This window comes from Cupressus sempervirens, chromosome 3 (assembly GCF_028749045.1).
Source record: "Cupressus sempervirens isolate cs-2001-9-10 chromosome 3, ASM2874904v1, whole genome shotgun sequence".
In the NCBI taxonomy this organism is placed as follows: Eukaryota; Viridiplantae; Streptophyta; class Pinopsida; order Cupressales; family Cupressaceae; genus Cupressus; species Cupressus sempervirens.
In genome coordinates, this window is record NC_143120.1 from 50,880,008 (window position 1) to 50,900,914 (window position 20,907).

A 20,907-nucleotide genomic window follows, 5' to 3' on the forward strand; every position below is an offset into this window, starting at 1 on the left:
GAGTAGTTTTACATGTTATATTTGTAGGTTAATGCATCCGAGTTTGAGCTTTTATGCATGATTTTGAGGAGCTAGAGTTTAGTTTTCGAGTTATCCATCAGTTGAGTAGGTGGTTGAGAGCAGTTTTCAGAGGCTTCTTCATAGTTTTCATCATTTTTGGGTGATTTTTTCTAGGCATCATTTTGGAATCCGAGTTAGGGTTATTTTCTATATAGTGTACTTTCACCTCATTATGAGGGACCTTCTTTTAGATACAGATTTTTGCACATTGCAGATTTTGAGTTGATTGTGAGGGCATTTGTAGCAGAGATTATTTTTTAGCATTGATTATAGAGATTCAGCGGTTCCTTCTAATTAGTTCTTGTGCAATATTGTGGATTTTTTACTTTAATGTTGTGTTCGCCTTCATTTTAGTTATGTTCCTTAGTGCAGCTTTCAATTGTTATACATGTGATTATAGGTCTCAGTCCTTGCATAGATTTACGTGTTTGGCTAAGTATTGTGAATCAATTGTCTTTTCATAATTCATGGTAATTTGATCAAAGTTACATTCAAAACCATTAGTGTATCACCTATTTTAAGTTTTAGTATCCAGTTATTCACATACATTCTCAACCCTTTTCCCGAGTTCATAGTTAGTTTTATAGGTGATATCATATAGGAACTGGCCTAGAATTTGGAGATTCTTCTCTCCTTCTTAACTCCACCATCCAAGAGAGGTTTCCATGTTCCAACAGGATAGCTAGTTTCTTATCTCGCTATAGGCGCAATCCTGATTGACAACAAGGACACCTACCTAAAAAGAGATTTGTTTTTAAACTTTCTAGTGTAGGAGCACCTAGGATCTAGGTTAAGGTCTAGAAACATTTTGTCTTGTAGATGGTTCTACCCAACTATCACTGAATAAGGGCTAACTATAAAGCTTAAAGGATGTGACTAGGGGTAGATAGATAGGTTAGTGAATGATGAGTCTTTAGGTTGTTAATAGTTCTTAAAGTGGCTTGAATAGCTCAAAGGTTGACCAAGACTCGACAAAATAATCTAATATTAGGAAATGACGTTGAATGTTAGTTTTGGACCATATGTCACTATCCTATCTTGAGTTGAAGTTAGGTTAATGGATCTTTCAAGAAGAGCACTACATATATAGTGTACATATGCATTTTGGGGTGGTCAAGAGTTGATTTTCTATTTTTCCATGAATTTCCTAGGGGAATGTGGCTTACCCAACTAGGAGTTATATGCTGAAATAGAGTGAACAATTGGGTGATTGGGATTGGTTTGTGCGAGTCCAAGAAATAGAGTTGGATAACAAGGTGTGGAGGTGCCTCCCACCCATCCCGCTAGAGGGCCAAGGAGAGGCATGAAAGGTGGGAAGAGATGTATGACTCGATTACGAGCAGAGCCCCATAGAATAATAGGGCCCTTAGAATAGTGGGATCTAATAATAGGGGAATAGTAGGGCGATTCTAGTTGACAACTTGCTTGTGCCTACTATTCTAAGGCCCCCCTACTATTAGAAGGCTCTCGGATGCCCCCAACAAGATTATTGTGGGCCCTACTATTCTATTATTCCCTACTATTCTAAAGGAGTTTCACCTTTTGATTTGCAAATTGAACTCAGTTCACCTTTTTTTTGCTCACGGGAACTAGTAACCAATACCTCCCGGCCCTCCCACCAATGAGCCATATACCTCTCGACCCTCCGACCAATATATTTGCTAGGGCCTACTATTAAAAAAGGTGAATGGTAGGGGCAGCTGACTGATAATAGGATGACTTACAAGTAGCAGATGGACTAGGAACCCAGGCCCCCATGCAGGGTGGGTGGGAGGAGAGTTGAGCTCTCAAAGACTTGCACTCAGGGCCTTTGCCATAGAATAGTATGGCCTACCGATCAGATACTTTCACTATGGCTACTATCTATAGGAAGTTGGCTGGGTTTTGATTTCCCTTTCCTGTTAGGTTGAGTGCCTTGAACCAGTTTTGGTTATCAGCCAAGATCATTTGGTAATACTTTGAAGTCAATATCTTTTATGTTGCATTTAAACCCTAAAAAACCCTTCAAAACTGTTGGAAATATAGATGGAGTAATTGAGAGGGGGGTTGAATCAGTTATCACAAAAATAAATCCACAGAGCCCTTAGATGTCTGATAAAACTAGTTACTGCTATCACTCGGTAAACATACAGAAGAATGTTGTAACTCGGTAGATGTAATGTATGTTAACTTTAGCAGACTTAAACATTCACAGTGATTAACATACAACCATAAAAGAAATGACATGAACACATGAGACACCATATTTAACATGGAAACCCAATATGGGAAAAACCACCAAGTAACTAGTTACTATTTTTCACTCTTCTGAAGTGAGCCCTGTTAGGAGGCAACCCTGTTAAAAGTTACAAAACACACTATTAGGTGTGACCTTATTAGAGGATTTAATCACCCTATTACAAATGGCCATTAGACCAACTTTGTTAAGAGATTTAGGAATCACTGCTACAATGGTGAGAAAGTAACAATGAATTGACCTAAATGAGATGCAATTGAATTGCTAATACAGATATCTTTTCTGCTTCATTAGATCCTCTTTGACCGAATAAATCTTTGCTGCTCCTCAAGGATATCTGACCATCCTTCAAAGTTTTCTAACACTTTCCTCTTCAACAATCAACACACTTGCATGCTTGCTCATTACACTTTAGAATTCTCAACTTGACCTTTTATTTATACCTTAAAAATTATCAAGTCGGCTCATTTACAAGTTAAAATTACCAATAATCATTATTTCAGTCGGCTACAATCATTACATAAAATAATTAAACTTTATTTCTCAAAACGACAAAATCATTCATTGGCCGACCTTGCTCGGTAAACACTACTCCAGAACTGATTTCTAGTGTTAACCAACTGAAGCTTGGTTACCACTGCAAACTCTGCAAAATCCTTTGGAGACCAAATGAACTCAGTAAACACTAAGTTTCCTTTGTTAACCTTGTGAGCTCAGTTACCACTGACTTCTACCACAAAATCCTTCAACGCTCGAGTGAGCTTGGTAGACACTGTTTCCATAGAGTAATTTCTAAGAATGCTTGATATACTTTGAAAATTGCTTTGTTGACCAATTGAGCTTGGTAAGCACTATTTGCCAACTGATATGACATTTGTGTAACATCAAAGACAACACACAATTAAACAATTGTATCCAACACAAAACAACGTATTTATTCTTAAGCCATGTACGGGTAGGTGGAAAGACTAAAATATAAGAAATTTGAAGGATCTTTGAAAAGGGTATCTGGATCATCAATCAGTTACATAGCTTGTTTACAAGTTTTTGGAATTTTTGTGTGAAAATCTTGATAGTAGGCCAAATTGGGGGCTCTAGGGCTACTAGGATTTCTAAGAGCAATTTAGATTTCCATGAAGTGGGTTTGTGAGACAAAGCCCAAGATTGCTAGAGAAGCTTATATCAAGCATGTAAAAGACATTTTGAAGGATCTTAGATACTACATTGGAGTTTGGGCCTTAACTTGAAAGATAGCAAAAAATGCCTAGCTAGGAGCCTAGGTGAGTTAAGAGTGAAAAGAATTGGAGTTGTAATTGGTGTAATAGATCTTGCAGAAGGGGATAATTGTGAGAGATCCTCTTAAGAATAGGGTCAAGTAGTAACCCTATAGGCTTAGGAGAATCCTTGGAGAGTTTGAGCATTGATACCTAAACTAGGAGTTTTGGATCTAGTTACATCAAATTGGTAACAAAGCCCTAAAAAGGTTTGTGATAAGGCATAGTCTATGTCTACATTTGAACGTGAATCACTGGGGAAAGCATTATGGTGACAAATTTTGAGTTGAAAAAAGAAGTGACAAAATAAAAGGAGAGGAATAGACTCCTAGAGGAGGCCTTTGAAGCTATGAAGGGTAGGCTTGATGAAGTGGTAGAAACAACTGACAAGATGAAGGAAAAGCTAGATATTGGTGAAGATAAGAGCAAAGAAGTTGCTAAAGAAGATGTAGGCCTTGAACCTAATCCTCCAATCTAAGAAGATCCTTTTCTTTGATGCAGGAGCATCTTGGATTTACTTGGTGACTACTTTGGAGTTCATGGGAGGAGGCTCAGTAGTTGCTTTGGAGGGTGTTTGGACTGGTACTCGGTCAAAGAAGGATTGGAGCTCGGCATGGTCTAGGGAGCTCGGCATGGTCTTGGGAGCTCGCCATGGTCTAGGGAGCTCGACATGGTCTATGGAGCTCGACATGGTCTATGAGCTCAGCATGGTCCTTGGTTGATCGACATGGTGTTTGGAATTCGGCATGGTCTATGGAGCTTGACATGGTCTTTGGTTGCTCGGCATGGTTTGAGAATTTGGTGTCTATTTCAAGTTGTATAACTAATTTTCCACAATGAGTTAAAGGCTGAAACTTTCAAAGATTGAAGAGGGCCTAGACTTCTACGTACAGTTTGAAGCTCGAGTTCTAATTCATTTGGAATGAGGAGATATCACACTTTTACTAAGACATCGATTTAGAGAATTTAATTATTGTAGGAGGCCGACATTGGCATTTAATTTATGTATTTGCATTTAATTTGTGTTTTGGGCTGACTTGTGGCTTAGATTGGTATAAGAAGGGGTTGTGAGGAAGTCTTTAATTATTATTCATTCACTTAGAAGAGGAGTGGGTGTGGCAAGTAGCTGAAGAGTGACTTTTCCTTAGTCTGTGAACAGAGCGCCCAATGTGAGGCAGTTTACACTTGGATGAAGTTGGAGCAGAGCTAGTAGCTGTGGCTTGGAAAATAAGGAGATAGCTTGGTGGGCTTGCAAGCACAATTTTAGATCTCCCTTGTGGGTTTCTACCAGAGTGTGGATCTGGACTAGCTAGGGTTTGGGATTGGATCTTGAGGGATCTTGCAAAACTATTACTTGCTTTGTATTTGGCCGTAATCGAGAAGGCCTTACAGCCTAGCACATTGCATGTAATCAATTATATTTTATGAATATATTATTGTGATTTGGTATCAGATCTCACATTATTTCTCCTTCTTGTTGTGTTTCCACAGCGTGGTTTTATAGTAGGGGGCTAGGACATCTGCTTTGGGGATGCTCTTGCCTTGCAGTGCGTCAGGTGGTATCAGAGCGAAGGTTGTTTCTGAGTGTGTAGACAGATCGCCGAAGCTGAGGTAATTTACACCAGGACCTTGGGAGGACATGTAAATTGATCGATGGATGTGAAGATGGAAGTTTGATCTTGTTGAGACATGATCGTAGAGAGTTTGTGGATTATGGGATCTGTGGTCCTAGACTTGTGATCTGGTTCCTGATTGTTCATGCAAGGTGGCAGGTTGCGATTTGACTTGCAAACAATTCAAGGTTGCCACAAGGAGCGTGGGAAGGATTTGTTGCAGAGGGTTTTCGAAGACCTTGGGAGATGGCTCTGAGAGGATTGGACCCTGAGATGCTTGCAAATCTCCGTGATGTGGTGGAGAGGAGGTTTTCTTAGATGACTGCTCGATTTGAAGCTAGCTTGGCTGATTTGTTAAGGATGGGGTAAGGAAGGAATTTCGTAGCTATTTGTGGAGTTGGAGTCTACCGATCCAGAAGAGAGTCGTTTGGCCAGTTAAGAGACTTGTTTGTGAGAGAAGATGGCATAACAAGGTCGAGGTGGAAGAGTTTGGTTTGGTTGATCAGTTTGTTGAGTCTGATACAAAACCTGCAGAACAGCTGAAAGTTTTTGCTGAAGATATTCCTAAACTTGTTGATGCTAGGATAGAGGTTGGTTTTCATGATTAGTTGGTTGAGTCTGACATGGAAATTGTAGAGTGCTTGGTCGTGGATGATCTGGTTGTTGTTGGTGGTGAGTTGTGTGTTGCAAAGCATCTTGTTGTGAGCAATGAGATGGTTGGTGTTGAGAGTTTGGCATGTGTCGATGGAAATCTTCATATTGTCACTGATGTGGAGTTGGTTGCTGTTGGTATGGATTCCCTAGTTGTTGATATGGATAGGGGTTTTTTGATGAAGCATTATGTTTAGTTTGTTCCTAGGAGTGAGCATGATGATTGGTTGGATGAGATTCTTGTGTTTGATTGAATGATGTGCAGATTGGTTTTCTTATCCCTATTGGAGTGGAAGCCTTTGGTGAAGATGAAGTTGGTTGTTGCTCTTTCTTTGGGCATCAAAGTGCGGGACACACTTTTCTATTTACCTGGGGAGTTTGATGCAGGAGCATCTTGGATTTACTTGGTAACTACTTTGGAGTTCATGGGAGGAGGCTCAGTAGTTGCTTTGGAGGGTGTATTGACTAGTACTTGGTCAAAGAAGGCTTGGAGCTCGACATGGTCTATGCAGCTCGGCATGGTCTTGGGAGCTCGGCATGGTCTAGGGAGCTTGGCATGGTCTTGGAAGCTCGGCATGGTTCTTAGTTGCTCGGCATGGTCTTTGGAACTTGGCATGGTCTATGGAGCTCGGCATGGTCTTTGGTTGCTTGGCATGGTCTGAGAATTTGGTGTCTGTTTCAAGCTGTATAACTAATTTTCCACAATGAGTTAAAGGATTAAACTTTCAAAGATTGAAGAGGGCCTAGACTTCTACCTATGGTTTGAAGTTTGAGTTCTAATTCATTCGGAGCTAAGAGATATTGCAATTTAACTAAGACCTTGATTTTGGAAATTCAATTATTGTAGGAGGCTGACTTTGGCATTTAATTTATGTATTTGCATTTAATTTGTGTTTTGGGCTGACTTGTGGCTTAGATTGGTATAAGAAGGGGTTGTGGGGAGGTCTTTAATTATTATTCATTCACTTAGAAGAGGAGTGGGTGTGGGAAGTAGCTCAAGCGTGAATTTTCCTTAGTTTGTGAACAGAGCGCCCAATGTGAGGCAATTTACACTTGGATGAAGTTGGAGGAGAGCTAGTAGCTGTGGCTTGGAAAATAAGAAGATAACTTGGTGGACTTGCGAGCACAAGTTTAGATCTCCCTTGTGGGTTTCTACCAGAGTGTGGATTTGGACTAGCTAGGGTTTGGGATTGGATCTTGAGGGATCTTGCAAAACTATTACTTGCTTTGTATTTGGCCGTAATCGGGAAGGCCTTACAGCCCGGCACATTGCATGTAATTAGTTATATTTTATGAATATAGTATTGTGATTTGGTATCAGATCTCACATTATTTCTCCTTGTTGTTGTGTTTCCACTGCGTGGTTTTATAGTAGGGGGCTAGGACATCTGCTTTGGGGATGCTCTTGCCTTGCAGTGCGTCAGGTGGTATCAGAGCGAAGGTTGTTTCTGAGTGTGTAGACAGATCGTCGAAGCTGAGGTAGTTTACACCAGGACCTTGGGAGGACATGTAAATTGATCGATGGATGCGAAGATGGAAGTTTGATCTTGTTGAGGCATGATCGTAGAGAGTTTGTGGATTACGGGATCTGTGGTCCCAGACTTGTGATCTGGTTCCTGATTGTTCATGCAAGGTGGAAGGTTGCGATTTGACTTGCAAACAATTCAAGGTTGTCACAAGGAGCGTGGGAAGGATTTGTTGCAGAGGGTTTTCGGGGAGATGGCTCAGAGAGGATTGGACCCTGAGATGCTTGCAAATCTCCGTGATGTGGTGGAGAGGAGGTGTAGATATTTGTTGAGTTGGAGTCTATTGATCTGGAACAGAGTCGTTTGGCCAGTTAAGAGACTTGTTTGTGAGAGAAGATGGCATAACAAGGTCGAGGTGGAAGAGTTTATTTTTGTTGATCAGTTTGTTGAGTCTGATACAAAACCTGTAGAACAGATGGAAGTTGTTGCTAAAGATATTCTTAACATTGTTGATGCTAGGATAGAGGTTGGTTTTCATGATCAGTTGATTGAGTCTGACATGAAAATTGTAGAGTGCTTGGTCGTGGATGATCTGGTTGCTGTTGGTGGTGAGTTGTGTGTTGCAGAGCATCTTGTTGTGAGCAATGAGATGGTTGGTGTTGAGAGTTTGGCATGTCTTGATGGAGATCTTCATATTGTCACTAATGTGGAGTTGGTTGTTGCTGGTATGGATTCCCTAGTTGTTGATATGGATAGGGGTTTGTTGATGAAGCATTATGTTTAGTTTGTTCCTAGGAGTGAGCATGATGATTGGTTGGATGAGATTACTGTGTTTGATAGAATGATGTGGATGTGGATGATGTGCAAATTGGTTTTCTTATCCCTGTTGGAGTGGAAGCCTTTAGTGAAGATGAAGTTGGTTGTTGCTCTTTTTTTGGGCATCAAAGTGTGGGACACACTTTTCTATTTACCTGGGGAGTTTGATGCAAGAGCATCTTAGATTTACTTGGTAACTACTTTGGAGTTTATGGGAGCAGGTTCAGTAGTTGCTTTGGAGGGTGTTTGGATTGGTACTCGGTCAAAGAAGGATTGGAGCTTGACATGGTCTAGGGAGCTCAACATGGTCTTGGGAGCTCAGCATGGTCTTGGAAGCTTGGCATGATCCTTGATTGCTCGGCATGGTCTTTGGAACTTGGCATGGTCTACGGAGCTCGGCATGGTCTTTGGTTGCTTGGCATGGTCCGAGAATTTGGTGTCTGTTTAACGCTGTATAACTAATTTTTCACAATGAGTTAAAGGATGAAACTTTCAAAGATTGAAGAGGGCCTAGACTTCTACCTATGGTTTGAAGCTTGAGTTCTAATTCATTCGGAGCTAAGAGATATTGCAATTTTACTAAGACATCGATTTTGGGAATTTAATTATTGTAGGAGGCCGACTTTGGCATTTAATTTATTTATTTTCATTTAATTTGTGTTTTGGGCCGACTTGTGGCTTTGATTGGTATAAGAAGGGGTTGTGGGGAAGTCTTTAATTATTATTCATACACTCAGAAGAGGAGTGGGTGTGGAAAGTAGCTGAAGAGCGAGTTTTCCTAAGTTTGTGAACAGAGCGCTGAATGTGAGGCAGTTTACACTTGGATGAAGTTGGAGCAAAGCTAGTAGCTGTGGCTTGGAAAATAAGGAGATAGCTCGGTGTGCTTGCAAGCACAAGTTGAGATCTCCCTTGTGGGTTTCTACCAGAGTGTGGATCTGGACTAGCTAGGGTTTGGGATTGGATCTTGAGGGCTCTTACAGAACTATTACTCGCTTTATATTTGGCCGTAACTAGGAAGGCCTTACAGCCCGACACATTGCATATAATCAGTTATATTTTATGAATATATTATTGTGATTTGGTATCAAATCTCGCATTATTTTTCCTTGTTGTTGTGTTTCCGCTGTGTGGTTTTATAGTAGGGGGCTAGGACATCTCCTTTGGGGATGCTCTTGCCTTGCATTGTGTCATTCTTAAAGCTATTAAAGCTTTGAGTGACAAGTCTTTGAAGGAGTACCCTTGATCATGGGTAGGGTGGATCTTGATTTAGTTATGGAATGGATAGGGGGCATGGAGAATCAATTTGATTGTGAAGGAGTTACTAAAGCACAAAATGTGAAGGTTTCCAAATCTAGGGTAAGCGGACCAGCCCTAACTTGGTGGAAGTTTCTCAAAGAAGAGAGGGTGATTCTTTGTCATGTTTATTTTGGAGGTAGGAGTTGATATCTCAACTCTTAACTCTTCTCTAGGTTCAGATCTCTATTCCTCTCTATGCTCAACAAATACATCATTTTTTAAGTTATCGTTAGTCTAAAAAACAACTTCAACATTCTATCTAACAATTCCAGAATTATCCTCTTCTTCATTAGAATTATAATCTACCATCTTTTGTTTAGCACCAAACTCTTCATCAATCCTTACATTTGTGCACTCAACTATTGTCTTAGTTTTATAGTTGGAACATCTATATGTTTTACTTTTCAATGAGTAACAAAGAAACATACCTTCATCGCTTCTAGGATTAAACTTACCAATATAATCATCTCTCTTTATGTAACACTTATGTCCAAATATTCTGAAATACTTGATTGATGGTTAGTGACCAAACCATAACTCATAATGTGTCTTGCTCATACCTTTTTGTTATCTGTACTCTGTTCAGAGTATATATTGCAGTGCTAACTACTTCTCTCCAAAATATCTTTGAGACATCATTCTCAAATAACATTGCTCTTGTTGCTTCTACTACTGATTTATTGCTTCTTTCAGCAATCCCATTTTGTTCAGGTGTTCTTGGTGAAGATAATCATCTTTTGATTCCATTCTCTTCCCAAAATATGTTGAACTCTCTTGATGTGAACTCTCCTCCTCTATATGATCTCAAACATTTAATCTTGACACCAGATTCATTTTCAACTCTATTCTTAAAAATCTTAAATTTCTCAAAAGCTTTATACTTCTCTTAAAATCTTCTTTCCAAAATGTCTTAGAAACAATCATTCTCAAACAACATTGCTCTTGCTGCTTCTACTACATACTTATTTATTCTTTTAACAATCCCATTTTGCTCAGGTGTTTTAGGTATAGATAGTTGTCTTTTGATTCCATTTTCTTCACAAAATATGTCAAATTCTCTAAAGTTGAATTCTCCCCCTCTATTAGATCACAAACACTTAATCTTAACACCAAATTCATTCTCAACTCTATTCTTAAATATCTTAAACTTCTCAAAAGCTTCAGATTTCTCTTTAATAAATGCTACCCACATCATTGTAGTGATATAATCAACAAAAATCATAAAGTACCTTTCACCATAGAATCTTCGGGTTCTTGCAAGACCACTTAGATCCGTGTGAACAATCTCCAATTTCTTTGTAGTAGAGAACTTCTTGCTAGGAAAAGACACTTTCCTCTACTTAGCCGAAATACATTCCTTGCAGACTACATTAGTAGTTTTAATAATCTTAGGCAGATCTCTCATTGCAAATGTACTACTAACCTTCACAATTTTATCAAAGTTTATATAACAGACCCTTCTATGCCATAACTAATTGTTATCAATTTTTGCAACCAAACATGTTATTTCAGTAGGATTCAATTGAGATACATTACCTTTGGATCTAGTTCTAGTACCAATCAGATTACCATCTTTGTCTTTGATAATGCAAGTCTTCTCTGTGAACTACACCAGATATCCCTTGTCTTCCAGCTGTCCAACACTTAACAGATTATGTTTCAAACCGTTAACAAAATAAACATCATCAGTGTTAGTTTTACCATTGAGAGTAATAGATCTAATCCCTTTAATATGAGAAGCTGCATTGTTACCAACTCTAAGAACACCTCCATTATGATTTCTCAACTTAACAAACTTGTTCATATCACCAGTCATGTGATGTGAGCACCCACTATCAATTATCCAATCTGATTTCTTCTCAACTTGGGTTACCTAGAGCTCTCTCTTCTCTAATTTCTCTATCAAGATCATCTTCCTCGATGGCCACAAATTCTAATTCATCATCACTTTCCTTCTGATCTCTTTCATCATATTCTTCATTCTCATTAGCATAGAAATTTTTTCTATCCTTATCTCTTCTAGGTTTAAATTTTCCTCTAAACTTTTTCTCTCCTTTAGGACATTTAGATGCATAATGACCATATTCATCACAAGTCCAACACTTAAAGATTTTCTTACCATCTTTGTCTCTTCATACCAGAAGGGCTATTCCTTCTTCAATCTTCTTATCTTCTTCAAATTTGCTACTACTGGCAAAGTCTCCTCTTGCACTTGCACTTCTTGACAAATTAGGTCGAATGTTCAGAGTACTAAAAGTTCTCTCAACTTTGGCTAGTTCTTCAGAGTATCTCAATTCTGCTTCTACAGACTCTAACCTTCCAAGCAATGTTTTCTTTGTGAAATCTTTGGTATAGGGCAGTACTAGCTGAATCCTCTGAGCTATCTGCATGAAAGGTGGGGTCAAATTTTTCAAAGCCTTCTATATAACCTCATCATCTTGTTTAGTTTCACAAAGAGACCGAATACCTACAATAATTTTTGATATTCTACCAACATAACTTCTTATAGATTCATCTTCCATCATCTTAGCATCTTGAAATATGCAAATCCAATTTTGCAATCTCATTCTTTTTGCATGATCATCACCTTCAAAAGTAACTTCTAATGCTTTCCAAATTTCATGAGAAGTTTGAAATGTCTTTACCAGATTGTATTCCTTCTTGAGAGAAGCTAACAATAGGGCTTCTCTAGCTCTCATGTTACACATGAATAGATCTCTTTCTCCCTCATTGCATTCCTTTAGCTTTGATTCTTCAACAATTACCTTCTTAGCTTTCGTCAAAAGTCAATGTCCTGGACCCATGCATAGCAGATGAGTCTTCATCTTTTCCTTCCAATTATCATAGTTGGCCCCATCGAATCTTGGACTATCTTTCTTCAACATATTCGCCATCAATCTCCAAAAGTTGTTAAGCCTTATCTTCAAGAACTTGATGCTCTAATATCAATTGTTAGAATATATAGTCCACTGATATAACTTTGGGAGAGGGGGGGGCGGAGGTTGAATTAGTTATACAACAATTATCACAATCATTAACTTCAAACAATCTTAACCATGTGAGTAATGTTAATCGAAACCAAAAAAAGATACTCATACACAATTAACACCAGATATGTTAACTAGGGAAACCCGTGATTAGAGGGAAAACCCCGATGGGAATGGTACTCACAAGATGATGTACTAATATAAATATTTCTTGTTAGAGAATAGACCTCGTTAGGAGTCTGTTACAACATTCAGTAGATATGAGTCCTTGTTAGTAGATTCCAACCCTGTTAGGAGTTGTGCTTGTAAGGAAGCAAAAGTGTGTGGAATCGTTTTCTACACTAATCTTAAAAGGACGATTATGCAAATTCAAATAACTATTGCAGAGATCTTAAGAAATGCATAATATAATATAATCAAAATAACAATGAACGCATAACACAATGATTACCATGGGGAAACCCTTCTAGGAGAAAAACCTCACCCTCCAAAACCCACACAATGTATTCTCAAATTAAGAGGATTACAATACACTTCCAATACATGTTCTTACAAGAGCGCATCAGTACAACTCGAACTGAGACTCGAACTCTGAGAGAGTCCTTCTAGCACCCAGTCTTGCAAACGTAACTTGATGATTCAAACACCTCCTCAAGCCCTCCTTTTATAGTGAATTAAAAGTTGGAAACCATTTGTGGTCTTACAAAACCATGGTCCATAACCATGGGCAAAACAACCATGCCACCTGTTACCCAGTTGTCATTTGTAACTCCAAGAATAACATTTTCGTCCATAATTTTATTCTCTAGTTTAGACCCCCATAAAAGTTATATAATGAGTTGTTTATACTCTTAAAAAAACCCTCATATATTGTTTGAGGGACAAGACACATTTTTAACAACTCGTACACCTTTTTCCAACTCAAAAACAGATGGAAAACTACCACAAACAAATTCTAGAATTTTCTACAATTTTCCAAAAAAAGCTTGCAAGATTGAGACACAATTCTCAACATTCTCCTACTTGTGAAACACCTTGCAAGAGTTAGGGGATTCAAAGTAACATGGACTTAATTGCTAGGGGCCGAGAGGCCCATGAACTCCGAACACCATCCGAACTTCTTTGTGCTCACGGGCTTAGTTAATGCATCAACAACATTTGCTAAAGTCTCCACCTTCTCTAGCTTCACCTTGCCGTCCTTGACCATGTCTCTCACAAAATGATATTGTACGTCAATGTGCTTGGTCTTCGCATGAAATTTTGGGTTCTTCACTAGGCATATTGCACTCTGACTCTCACTATAAATTGTCACTGCACCCTATTTGAACTCTACATCTGAACACAATCTCTTAATCCAGATAGCTTCCTTGCAAGCATGAGTAGCTGCCATATACTCTGCCCCATTAGTTAAACAAAGTGACCACAGGTTGTCGCTTGCTCATCCAACTGATTGCACTACCAAATAATGTAAACATATATGCATTGGTGGATATTCTTCTATCAACATCGCGAGCCTAGTCTGAATCCACAAAGTCATGAAAATTCAGGAATGCACTTTTCTTGTTCCATAGAAACATATAGAGTACACGGAGGTACCCGCAAGTATCTGAAAACTTTTTTTACTGCATCACAATGTGCTCTTCCTAGATTAGACATGTAACAGAAAAGTACTCCCACTAATTTAAAATATTTCCTTTAAATCGGGGTTAGACATGATAGTCCTGATTTTGCTTTTGGCTTGAATGAAATTCTAAATATGATTGTTTATGACATCGTCACACTCTTTCTCAGTTTATCATTAAACTTCACTTGGTAGACAGAGTTTGGACCTGCGACAGAGAAAGGCTGCTGTTTCTTACAATTTGTTTCCTTCAAAAAATGCCAGTATGCCCGTGTGATCATATCTTTTTCCGCTGTCTACAATTACGCTTTTTGCCGGCAAAGACAGGCAAAAGAAACAAAGGTTACACTATGCCTCGATAAGTATAGATATTAAATAATCCGTAGAACCTCTAGAACCTGAGATGCAATTTCAAGCAAACTTCACAACTCTTCAAGAATAACTTTTCTATTTACATGTAAAAACTGCAATTATTTTTTAATTTTATCCTCCTGTTACAATTTATTTAATTTTTTCCAGCTGAAGGAATGTAGCATGAATTGAGTTGTATTGCATACATGTTACTTGGTTTTGACATCTCACCTTAAGGATTCCTACAATTGTAAACATCACGGCTTTGTTTGGTTTTCTCGTCATGTATTGCATATTAAACTGGAATTGCCAAACGTTACATAAAAAATGCTTTTGAGAATTCCTTAAATGAAATTGTTTAGGTAATGGTTGCTGATTTCTATTGCCACGCAGGCAAAATCACTGAAAGTCGAAAACGCTACTCTGGTGAAAAAGGTAACAGAATGTCTATCAATAATACCCTCTCCGCCATTGTCATTTTTCTTTTGCTTTAAGGCATGAATGAAAATATGAAAGTGTTACAGGTTGGTAGAAGTTGCACGCCATGCCACTTTAGCACTGACACCATGGAAGGAGTCAACGATAATTCGGATACAGATGCTGCAACTCAACAAGATCTACCTCAGACTAATTTAAATCTCACGTAATTCTGTAACTATAACTTCTGTGATTTCTGCTAAATGAGTGTTCTTTATATCAATGGAAAATTTATTCTATATATCATAAAAAAAATTACTGAGGAGATTGTACGTGTGCAGCCTGTCCTGAAGGGAACTCTTGTCCAAGAGATCTCTGCAAGTTATTTTGAGAAACTGTTAAGTCCTCACAGTATTCAAACAGATCATACGATAGGAAATCTGAATATTCAATTAATGTTCGTAGACTTGCACCTGTCACTTTGTTTGAAACAAACCAGCAGCTAGAAAATAGAGGATGGTGACAAGCAAATAAAGGAACAGCAGAAGAGCTTTTTTTCCATTCATCAACGAAGTATACATGTTTATATAGTTGCAATGCATTTCTAAGCATTTTGTTAGCGAATGATTGCTAATTGTGGATCTTTGATGGCATGCTGGAACTTCGATGGTTAATTGTAGACCCTTACAGAATACACGATGGACACCTTACCTATATTTTTACACTGCAAACATTGTCCCGCCCGATGCTTTAGTGAATACATCTGCCATGTTATCGTTTATTAAAAATTGCAGCTCTTTCTCTTTGAGGTGAGGCTTCTCTTATAGAATGATTGTGATTCAATGTTCTAAAATATTTCATGATAAACTCTATTGTTTTCTGACTTAGATTACTCTTTGATTTTGACACTTTAATTGAAATTGGTACTATCGTAGCCTAAAGAATGCATCTTAGCCAGATAGCTTCGCAAATATCACATTGTTCCATAGCTATCTTTTATATTTGATAAATAGCCCTCAACAATGTTTCATTGCTATCGTTAATAATTGATAAAGAAATAGTTTGCTTCTTATTGCTCCGAGAGACACTGCTTGATCCTAAGCTAAATGCATAATCCACGTTGATTTACTCATCTTGGTCACCTGCCTATTCCAAATCTATTTGCCTATTCCAAATCTATTTAAGCTATCAAATTCAAATGGTTAGTATATTTAAAATTCAAAAGGTCAGTATAATCAATATACATGTTTTAAAGTTATAACACCTATTATATCAAATGACTCTAGTTTATAACACCTACAATATCAATTTACTCTTCCCATGACTTTTTAACGAGGTTCAAGGAGGCTGATTGAATATGCAATAGAAGGCCTTGTAGAAATCAAATAGTTAAACTTCCGACTTCCCCCCATTTATGAATACAAAAGTTCCATTGACTTTTTAATACCATTATCAATATACAATGTACTATTATCACTATAGAACATAATGCTTTGTTATAATGGAGTATATATTGGTTTAGGATATTTCAAGTCTTTTAATCAGTTTCTTTGCAAATTTTTAGTAACCAAAACATTATGTCAATTCCGAAAAATTAATATATTGTTCTTAAGATCATTGAATTCTAATATCAATGATTAATCTCTTTTAATTTCATCGACTAATTCTATGCATTTCATTGTTCATATACATACTAGAATAGTTTGTATTCCTTATATACACTTTTTACAAAAGAATCTAATAATTTCACTTGTTATGACTTTGTTTCTTGTTTGAGACAATACAGTAGTCTTAAAAATGCATATAAAATGTTTGTTTCCACTCTCTACAAGCCTAAGTTTTTCATTGTTGAAATCTTGATTTTAAAATGTTAAGATAAAGGCTCCAATTAAACTTGGTAGGAAGTGCAAACATAAGTCTCATAATATGCATTTGATCTACAAGTGAAAATGTATCTTCCCAATGTATTCTTTAATTGAAAAGTGGTCCACCATTAATTGAAAAATATTTCTACATCTAATCTAGCTTTGAACTTGTCACTTTAAACTTAGGTTTAACTAAAAATTTATATCCTGTTGCAATCTAGCTAGTTGTCAAGCTTAATTATAAAGAACTGAATTGTACGTAGCAAGTATAAAATATTCATTTTACCTAGTTGATAGTAGCTGAGTTTCCTTGTTTGATTTCCACTTTCATCACAAGTTTCCTATTCTACTATATATGTTCTTTTTATTTAAGCTTGAATATCATCTAAAATCTCACCAAATATATTTCCACTAGAAAAAACCTTACATGTAAATCTTATTTTTTGGGTACAAACTAAATTTTTTTAATAAAAATTTATGTAACATGATTACAATTTTAAAGATTTAATTGATACAGGATATCATGTCCATGCATAAACTTTAGGGGAAGATACCTCTAGTCACTCCTTCATTGATTTCTAATCGTACCAGATGGAGAAGAACAGAATGACTTCGAAGGATCAAACATGGAAAGAAGAATAGAACCAAGATTAGCCAAGTATGTGAGAAGACATCACCCTACAAATCAAATCATTGGTGACAAGGATGCAAGACCAATGACAAGGAATAGACTAAGAAATGAATCATGTCTGTTGAGCAAGGTTGAGCCCAAAATAGTGAAAGATGCACTTTAAGATGATGACTGGTATAAAGCTATGGAAGAAGAGATAGACCAGATTGAGAAGAAAAAAATTTAGACCCTAGTTCCCAGACCAGCTGATAAGAATGTAATTATTACCAATTGGTTGTTTAGGAACAAATTTGATGAGAATGGTGAGATAGCTAGAAACAAAGTCAGACTAGTTTGCAAAGGCTATGCACAAGAAGGACTGGATTATGGGGAAACATTTGCCCCTGTTGCAAGAATGGAAGAAGTAAGAATATTACTTGCATATGCGGCTTACAAAGGTTTCAAAGTCTACCAAATGGATGTGAAGTATACCTTTCTGAATAGTATACTAGAAGAGGAAGTCTACATAGAACAACCAAAGGGATTTTTTTATTACAACAACAAGAATATGGTTTGCAAACTACATAAGACACTTTATTATTTGAAGCAAGCACCTAGAGCATGGTATGAGAGACTGCATAAATATCTTGTGAAGATAGGATTTGAGAGAATAGATGACAACAATAACCTATACATCAAGACAGAAAAAGGTAAAGACATTTTGATGTTTGCAATCTTTGTAGATGATATAATATTTGGAGAGAAAGATGTTCTATGCAAAGATTTTGCTGATCAAATGAAACATGAGTTTGAAATGTCAATGTTTGAAGAAATCAAATTCTTTATTGGATTACAAGTACATCAATTGAAGCATGGCATATTTGTGACCCAATCAAAATATATCAAGGGGATACTCAATACATTTGGATTAGAAGACTCAAAACTAGTTAACAGTCCAATGGTGACAAGACATAAGTTATTAAAGAATGATGAGTCAATTGAAGTGAATCAGAGAATGTATAGATCAATGATTGGAAAGCTACAGTATGTTGTACATAGTAGACTAAACATTGCATTAGCAGTTGGAATAGTGGCAAGATTTTTTGCAAATCTAAGAGAAAATCATCTAATGGCAGTGAAGAGAATACTGAGGTATCTAAAAGGAACTGATAACTTTGGTTTGTACTAGAAGAGGAGTGAAAAGTTTGAATTAAGAGCCTACACTAATGCAATCTGGAGAGGCAATAGTGATAACAAAAAAAGCACCAGTGAAGGAGCACTTTTCTTGGGAAGAAGATTGATTACATGGACTAGCAAAAAGCAAAGTTGTACCTCAGTCAATAGTAGAAGCTGAATATGTTGCAGCTACTATCAATTGCACTAATATTGTATGGATCAAACATCTATTGCAAGGTATGAAGGAAGAGGTAAATGAGCCTGTGATACTTTATTGTGATAATACAAGTGCTATCAACATATCAAAGAACCCTGTAATGCATGCCAAAACCAAGTACATTGCAATCAAGTATCACTACGTAAGAGAATTAGTGGAAGACAAACAAGTGATGGAATATGTTAGCTCAAAGGAATAGATTGCTGAAATCTTCACAAAAGAACTACTTAAAGATGCTTTTGAGTATCTTAGATGTAAGTTGCCAAGGCTACTTGAAGAAAAAAACAAATCTCCCCTGCATCAAATGAGCTGATTGTTGAAATATTACACACTGATGCAGAGGATATTTACTTTAGGATTCATGCCTAAAGTAATTGAGGTGATGAAGTTCCAAATCAGTCACAAGCAAGGTGACAGAGGGAGAAATTGAAAGAACTTGCAAATGTTACACTTGCATAACAACATTCAATAAGATTGAAGGAGAAATAATAAAACTGATCAAAAAACATGGACAGAGAAAGAAAAAGTAGAAAGATGAGCAATGCATATAGAGGGAGAGAATGTAAGAAGGAAGAAAGGAAATAAAAAGGATACAACAGCTAAGAGGGAGAAGTAGAAGTAAAGCAATCTGGATAGTAGATCAAGAGAGGAAGAAATTGTGTAATCCAATCCAATTTTCTTTTTAGCATTTGACTTAATATTCTAACCTAGTTAGCATGGTTAAATAGTTTAGTCTGATGGTTAATCAATTTGGTTTGCCATCAATGCCAAAGAGGGAGATTGTTTGAAATCTGATTGAAAAGATCATTGATGAAGAAGATTGATTGAAAGAGGGAGATTGTTGTTAAAAGAATGTTTTCAATCATTATTTTGTCATTGATGTCAAACCTACTATTTGTAAAAATGACAATTGTTCATAAGATCCAAGTACTATCACTTAGTTGATTGATGAAGAGAATTTAATCAACAAGATATAACAAGAGCACCTAAGGGAAAGATTGAGTTATGATTTTGTAATGAAGTACAAGGATCAGCTAAGACATTAGTTAAATGATGTATTGGTAACATATTCAAAGACACAAAGGATAGTCACACTTAGAAAAATTAGAAGTATAAGTTAGAGCAAGGTTGACTGCAAAGCTTAAACAAAGTTCATCAGTGGGTGTCGAGCAAGCTAGTTTAAGCTGAGAAAATTTTTAGTTAGAGCCAAGCAAATTCAAAATCTAATGTGTGCCAAGTAAACTTCAGGTGTCGAGTGAAGTTCAAGTGCCAAGTTATATAGAAGGAGCCAAGTGTAAAAAAAATTTAGTAGGTCTCGAGTAAACTTCAAGTGTCGAGCATCAGTAAAACATAGTTGATGCCAAGTAACATAGTATGTGTCGAGCACCAGAATTTCAATAGTGCTGAGCTGCTGCATTATTGAAAATGACAAAGATTCACCAAATTTGAGCCGACAAAGTTGTTACCTTGAATTTTGTGAACCAGTTGGAGGATAAAGATGATGAGCTGGTGGCACAAAATTTTATATAAACCATTTTTAAGTGAATTCAAGAGGAGTCAGAGACCAAGAAGCAAGAGTTGCTGGAGTGCCAGATTATGAAGTGGTCAGAAAGAGAGGATTGCATTGGTACATCGAGCATGGAGACTCAAGGAGAATAAGCTTGAAAGGAGGGCAAGCTGTTAGAGTTGCAGAGACTGAATGCCAGGCAAATGTAAAAGAGCTGAAGAGTGATCTAAAATCTACAAGTTAAGTTGTATATTGTAATCAGGTCAAAACCCCTTATTGTTACTCTCTAGCAATTGTATCAGTTAGGGTAAAAGAAAATCCTATGGACTTAGGTTTGTTTAATAGCCATTTGTAAATCCTTTAACAAGGTGGCATTCCAAGTGAATGTTCTAAAGTCCACTAACCAGACCCACTTTTAATAGGGTGGTTAAATTATTTAACCAGGTCAAATTTAATAGTGTGTTGTAGCATTTAATAGGGCAGACATTTCATAGGGCATCACTTCAGAAGAGTGAAAATTGAGTAGCATGTTACTAATGTTTTTTCTCAAATTGGGTTTCCATGTAAATCATTGTGTTATGTGTTGATCTTTTTATGTGTTATGTTTGCATGTTGATTTACAGTAACTTGTTAAATAGGAAAGTTAAAGCTTGGATGAATGAATAAGTTTAATGGGCACACGTGATGAAAAAGTTTGAATAGGAAATTTGGACCTTGAATAACTAATTCACCCCCTCCCCCGCT

At 37.1% G+C, this 20,907-nt stretch overlaps 2 protein-coding genes across 7 annotated transcripts in view; one reads left to right on the forward strand and one right to left on the reverse strand.

The window, feature by feature from the left end:
* LOC149564737 (MADS-box transcription factor 14-like) overlaps nt 1-15,576 on the forward strand; it is a 162,819-nt gene extending 147,243 nt beyond the window's left edge. Inside the window, exons 7-9 of one of the 4 annotated variants that reach the window (XR_016361909.1) lie at nt 14,765-14,806; nt 14,896-15,014; nt 15,130-15,148. Coding sequence is in view for 2 of the 4 variants with exons in the window: in XM_089818304.1 (XP_089674430.1) it covers nt 14,765-14,806; nt 14,896-15,014; nt 15,130-15,139 (171 nt within the window). In the remaining 2 variants the exon portion in view is untranslated. Of the gene's footprint in view, nt 1-14,764; nt 14,807-14,895; nt 15,019-15,129 lie in introns of those variants that run through there. The other 3 variants (XM_089818304.1, XR_016361910.1, XM_089818305.1) reach the window with 3 other exon arrangements.
* Nucleotides 1-20,907, reverse strand: part of LOC149564738 (MADS-box transcription factor 29-like) — a 258,597-nt gene that overhangs the window by 3,355 nt on the left and 234,335 nt on the right. The window lies entirely within an intron of this gene.